We start from the raw sequence: 11,879 nt of genomic DNA on the forward strand, positions 1-11,879 counted from the left end.
TTTCCGGTTGTGAGCCCTCAGGCAGAGTGCTGGGGGCAGAACAGGGGCCTCCTTTCCAAGAAGAGGCAAGCAGATCCCTCCAGGGAGGCCGCCGTACTGACGAGATAGGGGACAGGCAAATAGCCCTCAGAGCAGCTATTTACAGTTAAATTGAATACAAAATTCAGTCCCTCAGCCACGCCAGCCACGTTTCGGGTGCCCAGTAGCCACACATGGCTAGCAAGCACCGAACTGGACAGCACAGATGTAGCACATTTCCTCCATCTCAGAAAGTTCCAGTGGACACACTGCTCTAGGATCCTGATGGCCCTGTGTTGGAAAATTGGACGCAGTTCTACCTGCCCACTCTGGGCCCCCGGCTCCCTGCCCCCTCCACCCAGCCTGAGGCCTTGGTCTTGGACCCGGGAAGGTCAGGCAGGCAGAGGAGAGAGAGGTGGTGAGCTCCATGCTCCAGGGACATCGAGGTTCAGTGGGGACAGCCCCTCCCGCCTCCCCAAGACGCAGGCTCAGCTCCCGGTCAGCGCTACACGGAGGGGTCTCTTCACCGAAATAGTGGCCAGGGGCATCCGTGCACGCACAGGTGCACACCCACACCCACGGCTTTGCCCAGGACCGCAGTGGGGCAGCACACACCGCCGGTCAGTCCTGTGCAAAGCAAGTGTGTCCTCGCTGCGCCACACCCGGGAGGAACCGTGCGAGACAAAGAACAGGACAGAATCCCTGCCCTCAGGGGCGTACTCAGGAAGCCGGACACACAGCAGGCTGCGTGTGGTCAGCGCTAGGCTGGGGGCACCCTCAGAGTAGAGAGCAGGGGAGCTGGGGAGGGCTCCATGGGGCAGGGGCAGAGTTTGCTGAGGTGGCAAGAATGGGAGCGACCGGTCAGGGCCGGGACAGGTCAGGGCGGGCAGGGCAGGGTGGGGGCAGGTCAGGGCGGGGGGAGCAGGGCTGGGCAAGGGAAGGTCAGGGCAGGGGGCAGGGCAAGGCGGTGGGCAGGCATCACGAGAGGCACAGCTGAGGGCTGCTTCTAACTAGCCAGCAGACAGACACCTGACAAACACTTGTCGGCGGAACTGAACGTGCCTCCCCCCACCTGCCCACCCACACACGCCTTGTCCTGGGGCCGCCGTGTTCTCTGGCCGGGGAAGGGACTTTGACTCTCAGGGCCCTGACTCAGGAGGGCAAGAAGCTGTCGGCGCCGATCTGCCCACACCGTGGGCTTCGGGACCCTCCATGCCCCCGCAGGTCTGGGGCTCTGACGCTTCGGAGCCTGACTGGGGGCCAGGAGCCTCTGGCAAGACTGGGTCCCTGTCCCCACGTCCTGCCTCCTGGGCTACCAGGAATCCCTCCTCCCCAGCTCGTGGCTTTGCCCTGGGTTCTGCCACCCTGTGGTACAAGCCTCACTCTCTGGGGACCTGCCAGCATCCATCTTCCCGCCCAACTCACAGACCAGCCCTGCCCCCAGGACACCAGCATAATCTCCTGAAGCAGGTGACTACAAGTGGTAGCAAACAGGTGTCCAGCGGGCAATTCTGCACCAGGCTTGAGGAGAAGCACCAGCTCCTCACACAAAACAAGGGAAGGGAAAGATCACAGGGGAGCAAGTAGGGTTTGGGCTAGTACTTGAGCACTGTGTCCCGCAGCCCTGTAGCCAAGGGGCTGGGGGAGCCCCCACGCAGCCTCCTCTCACCTCCAGCCCCTGCCTGTCCCCCCAGTTCAAGTGCTGCGGAAGCAACAGCTCGGCCGACTGGCAGCACAGCACATACATCCTGTCGAGGGAGGCTGAGGGCCGCCGGGTGCCCGACAGCTGCTGCAAGACGGTGGTGACACGCTGTGGCCAGCGGGCCCACCCCTCCAACATCTACAAGGTGGAGGTGAGCGCCCGAGCTCAAGCTGGGGACCAGAGAGGGCCCCGCCTGGTGGTTCAGGAGCCCCTGGGAAGGCCGGGTCGGGCAGATGGATGTGGGCAAAGCAGAACACACTCAGTCCTTGCCATGAGACCACAGTGCCTGGGGCCTTCCGGGGTCTCTACAAAGCCCTGGGGACAAGCAGCTCCTACTAGGAGATTCTAGGACACTGGGCATGCCCCCTGGGGCCACACAAGAAGCCTGTGATCTAGTCAAAGGCTGGTCCAGGCTGGATACGGCCTGACAGGCAGCCCTCCCCGCCCACTCCCCACCTGCTCCGGGCCAAGGCCGTGTAACCCTCCGCTCTCTTACAGGGAGGCTGCATCACCAAGCTAGAGCAGTTCCTGGCTGACCACCTGCTGCTCATGGGGGCAGTGGGCATCGGGGTGGCCTGTCTGCAGGTGAGTTGGAGTGCGGGGATTAGGAAGAGGGGTAGTGGGGAGGAGCTCAGAACCTCTCTCCCACTGGCAGAGACCTCGAATAACTGGGCTGAAATAACCGGACCTTTGCTCACCCCTGCCCTGCTCTGCCCTCTTCTTCTCTCCCCTTCCCTCTGCAACCAAGGCTGAATCCCATGGTCAGTCTCTTCCCCAGAGAACATGAAGGAAAATGCCGGGGGGACAACCTGAACGTGTGAGGAACAGGGACCTGGGAGGAGTGTGAATGTGGGCTCAGGTATGTGCATGCACCCCGTGTGTGAACGTCGGGGTGTGTGTGCTCGGCCTGCTGTGGTATGTGTGGGTCCATGCGTGTCTGCATGCATCTGGGTCTGTATGGTTGGGGCTACGCACATATATGTTTAGGGGTGCTTATACGTGTGTGTGCATGTACCTGCACTCATCCCTTCGTGTGTGTGTGTGTATACAGTCATTCAGCCAACTGTGGGTCAAAAATATTAGGAAAAAAATAGATGATTGCATCTGTACTAAACGCATACAGACGTTTTTCCTCGTCATTCCCTGATACAATACAGCATAACAATTATTTACGTAGCATTTACACTGTATTAGGCATTATACACAATCTAGAGATGACTTAAAGTGTACAGGAGGTTGTGCACAGGTTTTATGAAGGTGCCACGATGTTTTATATGAGGGACTTGAGCACGTGTGGGTCTTGATATCCGGGACGACTGTATACGCACGCGCTCCCCGAGGACGAGCAATGCCCCTGGCTCCCGTGTCTCCCTCCCAGCCCCCACCAGCGCCATCCGGGGAGTCGGCATCCCTCTCTCAGAGTGCTCTAGTCCGGGGTCACAAGCGGGGCAGCCAGGAGGGACTCCTCCACGGCTGGGGCAGACACAGCCGCCCCCACAGGCACTCCCGCTCCACCCACAGGAGCTGGCCGGGGGCTGTCGTTCTAGAGGCTGCTCCACAGCCCTTCCCAGCCCTTCCCACTCCAGGGCTCTGAGCTCTGTCCAGGCTTCGGCCTCAGAAGACCTGGGGGTCCAATCCTGGCTTTGCTCCTATGTGACCTCGAGCTACTTAACCTCTCTGTGCCTCAACTACTTCATATGCAAAATGTGGGCTTTTTCCCCAGCCTCATAATGTCTACGTAAGAATGAGGTGATACGTGTGACCCACTTGCAGTGCCTGGCACACAGGAAGGCCTCTGTAAGTGGAAGCTGCCTTTATCCAGCTATCTGCAGACTCCAGAGGTTTGCAGCTACTTCCTCTCACTGGGTCCCCACAACAGCCTGAGCCCCAGGCCAGACAGGGAGCAGTGCCCTCCCATTTACAGATCAGACAGGTGACTTACCCAGGGGCTCATGCCCTGAACCGGAGCCCAGGTCTCCTGGCTTTGAGCCTTTGCTTTCCCAAACTCCCTGCCTTGGTGCCGAGATCTGTGGGAAAGAAGCAGGGGGCGGCGGCTGGCTTGGAGGCACTTGTCGTGTAGGGTCCTTTCAGGTCACCGTGCTGCCTACCCACAGTGTCTGTGGCCTGGAGGAGCCAGCTGCAGCCTTGTACAATGGGAAGAGGGGTCCCTAGCCTCTGGAGGGAGACCCATCTTGGTCCTGCCACCTACGAGCGGTATGTGACCTAGGGCCAGCGATTTCATCTCGGACCCTCAGATTCTCATTTGTAAAATGGGGCTAATTGTAATTCATGGGGCTAATTGTAATTCTGGTGGCTGTGAAAATTAGCAATATACATGCAAATCCCTTGGCTCTTTGCTGAGCAGACAGCACATGTTCAATAAATGACACCCATCATTTTTATCATTTCTACATGGGCACATTGTCTCTCAAAAAAATCTCACTTGTTCACTGGCCAGGCCAGCCTTCTCCCCTTCACTCTCACTCTCCTGCGGGGCCAGGGAGCCCCGGGTGGCGTTAGCATCCCCACCTTTTGCACTGCGCCAGGGCAGGCCTGTTGTCCCAAAGGAGTTGCACTAGGACCTGGGGAAGGGCTGCCCTGTCTCCAGTGCCTGGCTCAGCTGAGGTTTCCAGAAACGTGTTACTCAGATGTTGAGGGGGCCTGCTCTGGGTGGACACTGACCGGGCCTGGGCCACTCTGTCCATTTCTTCCTGACCTCTCTGGCCTCGAGAGTCTGTAGGATGTGCACACACGGGCAATGAGACTGAGGGCAGGGAGTGGGGCTGCAAATGCCCCAAGCCTAAGGTCAAGGTGGAACAGTCCTGCTGTACAAGTCTGATGTCGAGGAGGCCACGTCGCCAGGCAGTGTACCTGCAGGCCCGCGACACCTCTGCCCACTCACAACCCCCACCATGACAGGCTCTGTTCCGCCATGGCTCGAAGGAATGGCTCCTGCTGGATCTCAACCTCTTGCTGCGTTTTCTCCCCTGCGGTCCACCAAGCCAGCCCTGCGGTGGCCAAGCCTCGGGTTAGAGCGCCCTCTGCTGGCCGCCACCCAAGTGCTCCAGGTGGGCCGAAGCTTTGAGAAAGGATGGTCCCAGGCCTCTTCCCCAGGCTCATAGTCATCTTCCAGCCAGAGCAGACACCAGGCACCTGCATCCCCCACATACCCAGCCTGGCATTCTGAAGACCCCCAAGGTTCAGGAGATACTAGCCCAAGATTGGGTCATAATATTCCCTAGTCCCCAGAAACTGAAAGAAATCTTGCTTGGGAGTTAGAGCGCCTGGATTCTAGCTCCGCCTCATGCTGTGTGACCTTGGGGAAATCACATTCCCTCTCTGAGCCCTTAGTTTCCTGACCTGTAAAATGGAGGGATTGGATACTTTTGAGCCCCTTTTAAGCAGCGGCATCCTCTTATCAATGGAAATCTCACACAGAGAGACGCATAGAAGGTGGAGCAGTGCAGATGGGAGCGGGGACAAGCCCAGTGTGACAGCCTCCCCTCACTGCCCGCTGTGGCCCTGAGCTACCCTTGGGGTTTCCAATACGGTTTGAAAAATGTGGGCCTACCGCATCTCCCAGGAACCTTCTGGTTCTAACATTCTGTTAGTTTTTAGTAAGTTTCCCAACTCAGTGACCAAATTATTTTGAGATTAATGTCCTGCAACATCCTAGAACGTTAAAGCAGATGGTTTGTGAGCACTCTGAAAACTAAGAAGAAAATTCAGTGAGCGTAACAAACTCTGATTTCGGCCAGGTATGTGGCAATGGGTCCCTTACTACCTCGGAGATGCGTGGACCACGCACTTGGCGTGGTTAGGAGAAAGCGTGGCGGCTGGGTGACCACACTGTGACAGGGAGATGAGAGGGTTAATGTGAAAAGTCTCCGGGAGTGGCTGTGGCCTTCAGCCTCAGACCTGTCTCCTCAACGTTGGGTGACCTCAGTGGAGACCCAGGAAGCGTGCTAATCGCCTCTGACAACGGCCACACCTGCGGGGCTGGCCTGTCTGTTGAATGATAAAGCCAGCAGTGAAAAAGAGCTTGGGGGAGGGGAAGGATGTGCCGGAGTGAAGAGGGACTCTGAACAGAGCTAAGTCCGTGATGTGAGCTTTGTTGTGTTTGTATGTAAGACTATGACACAGGGACGGGGTGCTGCCCCCGGAGATGCAGCCTGGAACCGCACGGGTAGAAATCATGGTCCCGGGTGGTCCAGACCTCCACAGAGCCTCCAGGGCAGTGGTCCTCAACCTTGGCTGCACATTGGGACCCCCTGGTGAGCCTCGAAACTGCCCCAGGCCCAGGCCGCACGCCCCCAACAGTTACATCACCCAGACACCAGTGTTCGTGCAAAGCCCAGGAGATTCCGAGGTGCTGCCGAGGCAGAGGGCGTGGCCGAGGCAGAGGGCGTGGCCCAGGAAGAGGGCGTGGCTGAGGCAGAGGGCGTGGCAAGGAGCACGTGGGGCCTGGAGGTCGAATGGGAGGGGTCAGGAGATGGGGGAAGACGGCGCCCTCACCATCTTGGAACGCCCAGGCAGTCATGTGGGGCAGGGAGGGGACTTTTCCTGAGAGGTTCCAGAGGACACAACAGGAGCAGCAGGTGGGATTTACAAGGAGACAGGTTCGAGAACTTTTCGACATTAGAACTGTTAAGCAGTGGTCCTTGCAGAGGGGCTCAGCTCTCTGCAGCTGCAGGTTGGGGCAGAGGTTGGGGGCTGGCAGGGATGCAGAAGGGAGGCCCCTCCACGCTGAGGTCCTGCATTCTGGGGGTGCTCCTGTTCTTTCAGCGGGGGCCCCACGGGCTCCCCCACTCATGACACTGGAGGCAGTTTCAGACCTGGACAGGATCAGCAGAGTCCTGAGGGACGAGGTACCCCGAGATCATAGACTCGTACACGTGGAAGGCCCCGTGCTGTCGGCCCAGCTGCATGTTGGGATCAGCCCGTCTTACTCATGCACATCTAAGGACACCAAGCCCTGCTGGAACGGACACGCCGCCACTGGCAGGCTGCCCAGGACCCCAACTCACGGGTCTCTTTGCTCTGCACCAGCTTCTGCTCTTGTGGGGGGACTCTGGAGGCACTCCACTTTGAGGGAACTTTAGAAGCTAATTTCTAGAATATTCTGGCTGGGCAATGTTTTACTAAAAATGTCACAGTGGCCCAGCTCCCTTTTCCTGCGGCCCTCCTTACATGCAGCGCCCTGGGAGCCTGCACCCAGGGCACCCACAGAGGAGGCTGAGGGGCACGCGCTGCGTCCGCGTTGCCGCAGAGTCGCGGCAAGCCAGGTGCTGTGACCAGTGCCGCGGCCCCGCCGCAGCCAGGGTGCCGTCCCTTCTCCCAAGGAGCATTTGCTTGAGGGAAGGGGACGGACAAGTACATGGGCTGTAGCCGTCCAGTCCCAGGTGCTGTGTTAGTGTGCGCCCCGGGGTTTGGGGAGCAAGCATTGGAGGCCTTGACCAATCAGACAACGTGAGGGAAGGCTTCCTGGTGGAAGTGATATGTAATCAAGCCCTGAAGGAGCTTGACAGGAAGTGACAAGAGGGGGAAAAGAGCCAGGGTGAGGGAACAGCATGTGCAAAGTGCTGGCCAGTGGACAGAGAGTGGGGGTTTCTACCCTGAGGGCCCTGGGGAGCCACTGCCAGGCCCCTCAAGGGCTCAGGGTGCTGGAGGGGCTAGGTGCTGTGCTGTTGGTCTCTGTCATTCTAGCTTTTAAAGAATCTCCCCCAGGGAAGGCCCTGGACCAGTGTGTAGACTTGGAGGCTTTCCTATTGATGGAGAGGGATTTGAGGTTCAGAGAGGGCTATAACTGTACGCAAGGTCACACAGCCTGTTGGTGCAAGCCCCAAAGAGAACCTAACCCACCACCATCCCTACATTCTCCCATCGTACAGTGGAAACATGGTTTAGAGCACAGAAAACTCACAAGCTGGTCAAGATTGGGATCTGCAAGTCACTAAAAGGGAAACCAAACAATCGTTTTGAAACAACCTCCCTGGAGCTTCCTTCACGCTCCCTGATGACAATGAGGTGCTGACTTAGAAACCTCATAAGAAGCTGAATGCATGACGGCCTCCGTTAAAAATGTCCCATGTATGGCCAAGTGCTATGCCCAGGCAGCTACAAGCAGAAAGCACCAAGCGGGCTGGGCCCAGAGCCCATCCAGTCCTATCTCTCGTCTCCAGCTCCTGCAGCTAACTCGTCCTGTGTTGTCTCTGCTCACCCCCTGCTGGCTGCTTGGAGCCATCCGTTCTGGTTTCTCGGTGTCCTCTGTCAGGAGGGAGATGCCAGCGCTTACTCAGGGACCTGGTGGGTTAGCAGCCTTTACCCTCCACATGACTCAGGGTGGGTGTGTGTGTACACACGTTGATGAGGGCATCCTTTACCCCTCCGCATGATTCTGGTGCAATTTGTGCATGTGTGTGTGCATGTGTACGTGTGCACATATGGCCCACACCCTCCACCTGTACTGTGCCTCTCCCAGGAGGCACCTGGGAACACACACGTCATGCAAAAGCGCGTCCCCTGAGGAGCCTCCAGCCCTCCCCCGGCATGAGTAGTACACCACAGGAGATGTGGACAGAGTCTACGGACCAGTCCATACTGGTCCAGCATCTCCCTTCTAGCTTTCCCCTTAGCACGGATCAGAAAGATCCATATAGGCCCACAGGAGAATGAACGAGCCATGAGGTGGGGACAAGGAAGAGGGCACGGCACCTGCAGGGGCGGATGGTTGTGACAGCCACCTGCTCACAGCTAATGGGAGACAGATAACCTTCTAAGCCACCTATCAGCTTGTGCCCCTGAGGCCCCAAGACATATTACACTGCTCGTAGCACCCAGTCGGCACGCCGAAAGCAGTGCCCATGCTCCCCACGGTCCTCCAGCTTGGGCGGGAGGGAGAGGAGGGAGGAGGGAAGAAGACGGGCTGCTCCTCTGCTGCCTCCTTCAGCTGGCCCTGCAGAGAAAGACAAGGCGGGTAGCAGCCCACGGGCATCGCCACCAGCCTGTCCTCCCATTGGGTAGAGCTCCGTGTGCGTCCGGATTTGCACCGGCCAGGTCAGGTCTGCAGCACCTACGGGAAAAGCTTCCTGCACTTAGGGAAACCCGCCTTCACCCCCGGTGCCACGGACAGTCACGGGGCTGCCCTATCCCAGAGCCCCTCTCCTGTAGACAGAATTGAGATGCAACGACATGTCGTCGTCATCGTTAGGGTCGTGATGACAGTCATGGGCCTCCTGCCCTCGACGTGTCCTTGGGCGGGAGGAAGGAGAGAAAGAGGAGGAGGAAGGCAGAGGAGGGCCCACGAAGAGCAAGGTGGGAGAATACAGGCCCCTACCTTTTTGGAAATGGGAACAGCGAGACGAGGGTGATTTTCCCAAACCTGGGCTTGCCTTGGGCTCTTTCCTAGAGCAAAGGACTGCTGCAGACGGCTCTGGTGACGGAGTGGAAATATTACCGCTCGGGATCTAATTAAATTAGGCCAGACCAGCAGCCTGGCCCGGGAGTTTGCTGGGAATGCAGACTCTCAGGCCCCCCAGGCCTGCGGAGTTGCAGCCTGCCGTATTATGAGGTTCCCAGGTGATCTGTGCCCATTAACGTGTGAGAGACACTGCTCTCGGGTAGTAGCACTTGGTGTGGTCCCCGCACAGCAGCCTCCCCCAGGAGCTGGTCAGAAAGGTGAGCTGTCAGGGCCCACCCCAGCCTCTGGGCACGGCCCTTTGCCCAGCCGCAGGGGGTGGCTTGTGCATGCCAGCGTGGCGGCAGCTCAGGGGGTCCTGACTTCTCTTTGCTCCTCTGCTCTCTCCACCTGGCAGATCTGCGGGATGGTGCTCACCTGCTGCCTGCACCGGAGGCTCCAGCGGTATTTTTACTAATGGCGAACCCTCCCGACGGCCCCTTGCGAGGACAGGTGCCCACATCCCCTCTGCCAGGACTGCAGAGTTAGTACCAGCTCGACTAGGGCCACGGGCTCCCCTCCTCTGTGCCCTGTCCCCGCAAATCCACCAAGTGCCTGAGACCACAGCTCCTGCTGCTCCCCCACGCAGGGGCCCTCGCCCCCACCTCCATTTCTGAGCCCTCCCGCTGGACCCTGGGCAGGGGAGTGATCCTGCCACGGGACAGCCAGAGGCCCTCACCAGGCATGGGGCGCCCATGGGCTCCAGGAGGGAGAGAACTGGGCTCTCTGCTGCCTCCCAGCTCCTGAACCTGGAACAACGGGCTGCACACCTGGGTCCCTCTGGGCCCCTGCATTCCGCATTTGAGTCCCCTAGTGGCGCTCAGAAGCCTCAGCTTGCTCCCCCCCCCACCCCGGAAGGGTGTGAGCTGGGGCAGGTGGGACTGGCTCTTCCCCCAGAGACCTACCCAGCCCTGTGACCTGCCCCCTCCCCACACTGCCTCACCTGGGAAGTGGAGTCCTGCAGGGCCTGGGAGTGGGGAGGCCCCAGGTAGGGCCGCCATAGGCTGGATGGGGCTGCCAGGGCAGGGAGAAGGGGTTGGGGGACAAGATGGCCGCCTTCCCAGGAGAAACCCCTCTGGGAGGCCACGGGCCCAGGCCCCAGCCGCTAGTAATATGCCCCTCAGGGACCTCTCGTTCTGGGGCTGATTTTCAGGAATGCCAGGTTTTAAAACCCTCTTCAGCTCTTAATATTGGTGGATGTGAACCTTCTCCCCTAGGGGACAAAATCACAGGCCCTGCAGAGAGGGAGTGCTGAGAAGCGGAAGCTCTGAGTAGAGGGTGCTCTGCCTGAGCTTCACTGTTCCTGGGGCCCTCTCCCCCGACCACGAGGCCACCACCGTGTTGCTTCCCGGGGGTCGCCCTCTGCTTCCCTTGCCACCCGTCCCAGAGTGGACACAGTCCCTTCCTTTGGTTCTCTCTTGTGTCACTGAATTAGGCAAGGAATTTTCAGGAAGGACTTTCCCAGGTACTAAGGGATAACAGAGAAAACCCTAGGAAATACAGGTATACATGCCCGCCGTTTTCTGAAGAATGCGTATCAACTCTTATGACAACCACGGGAACCTCCCCCCAGAGTGGCCGTTACAAGTGGGCAGCTCGTAACACAAGAGCCCCACGCCCGCCTCCGCGCCTCCCAGGTCCCGCACTGCCCCCAGAGGGGACCCTCTTACTTCCCCCACAGGGAGGGGCGGCACCTTTGCATGCTGAGGCCGAGAGAGCATGCCATGCCTCCCCATCTGACCCCCTGGGGTGGTCCTGGGGGAGGGGTGTTCTCTCCCATACACAGGAGTGACCTGAAGGTCACTCACTGCTGTCACCAACATAGCCCTGACTGTCCTCCCCAGCTCTTCAAGTCTTACAGGTGAGGGCTGGGAAGGGGAGGGGGTGCTGGGCTACCACTGTTCTTCCCGCCAGGCACCGGGGGAGCGGCATGGGCAGGGGATGCTGTGACCTTACCTGTCTGCGGTGACAGGCAGGTGCCCAGTGTGTAGCCTTGTCACTGAGGGCAGGCCCAGGAGAACCTGAGCCGTCTGCCCTGGCCCCATGTGTGGGTCGGGCCAGCCTGGCCAGGGGCGGGATCAGCTGTGGTTCCTGCCCTTGCTGTCATCCCTCCCAGGCTGCCACTGGGGGGATGGGCGGTCCAAGCTGCAGAAAGTGGTAGAAGAGCCCAAAACTTCTTGGAAATACGGCCTCCTTGTTCATGCCAACAGCCCGGAGATGAGTCAGGGATAGAGGCAAGGGAGGCCGAGAACAGAGCAGTTCTGCCCGGGAGCACACAGAGGCGGGCTCCAGAGCAGCGCCCCGAGCTCTGTGCCTGGACGGTGCCTCCCAGGTCCCTGCTTGGAGGCTGTCACAGTCTTGAGTTCCTTGGGAGAGAGAGAAGGACGTGCCCGTGGACAGTCACCTTCGGTCCTGTGTGGGCAAAAGGCCTTGCGCACCGCGGCTTGGGAAAGAAGCGTCAGGTGCCGGGATCCACAGGGCTGTGGCCGGCACGTCTCCCCCTGAACACAGCACAGCGGCCTTCCCTAGCCGCAGGCACAGACACGGAGAGAACGGCACGTCCCCGAGTGCCCTGGACCACGTGTGTTGGGGGAGAGGCAGGAGTGAAGCTGGGCCTTAGGGATGAAATGTGTGTGCTCGTTCTTCTCTCCCCCCACCCCCGCCTGGCAGTGCCCCGGCCCCAGGAGCCCCGCAGGCATGGCC

The 11,879-nt window shown here is 59.4% G+C and overlaps 1 protein-coding gene across 1 annotated transcript in view; it reads left to right on the forward strand.

Moving 5' to 3' along the window:
* TSPAN11 (tetraspanin 11) overlaps window positions 1-9,939 on the forward strand; it is a 39,653-nt gene extending 29,714 nt beyond the window's left edge. The window contains exons 5-7 of the mRNA XM_012651040.1: window positions 1,713-1,871; window positions 2,219-2,305; window positions 9,535-9,939. Of these exons, the coding sequence (XP_012506494.1) occupies window positions 1,713-1,871; window positions 2,219-2,305; window positions 9,535-9,594 (306 nt within the window). The 3' untranslated portion in view covers window positions 9,595-9,939. The remainder of the gene's footprint in view (window positions 1-1,712; window positions 1,872-2,218; window positions 2,306-9,534) is intronic.
* The last annotated feature ends 1,940 nt before the right edge of the window (window positions 9,940-11,879 follow it).

This window comes from Propithecus coquereli, unplaced genomic scaffold, assembly GCF_000956105.1.
Source record: "Propithecus coquereli isolate 6110/MARCELLA unplaced genomic scaffold, Pcoq_1.0 Scaffold346, whole genome shotgun sequence".
Lineage (NCBI taxonomy): Eukaryota > Metazoa > Chordata > Mammalia > Primates > Indriidae > Propithecus > Propithecus coquereli.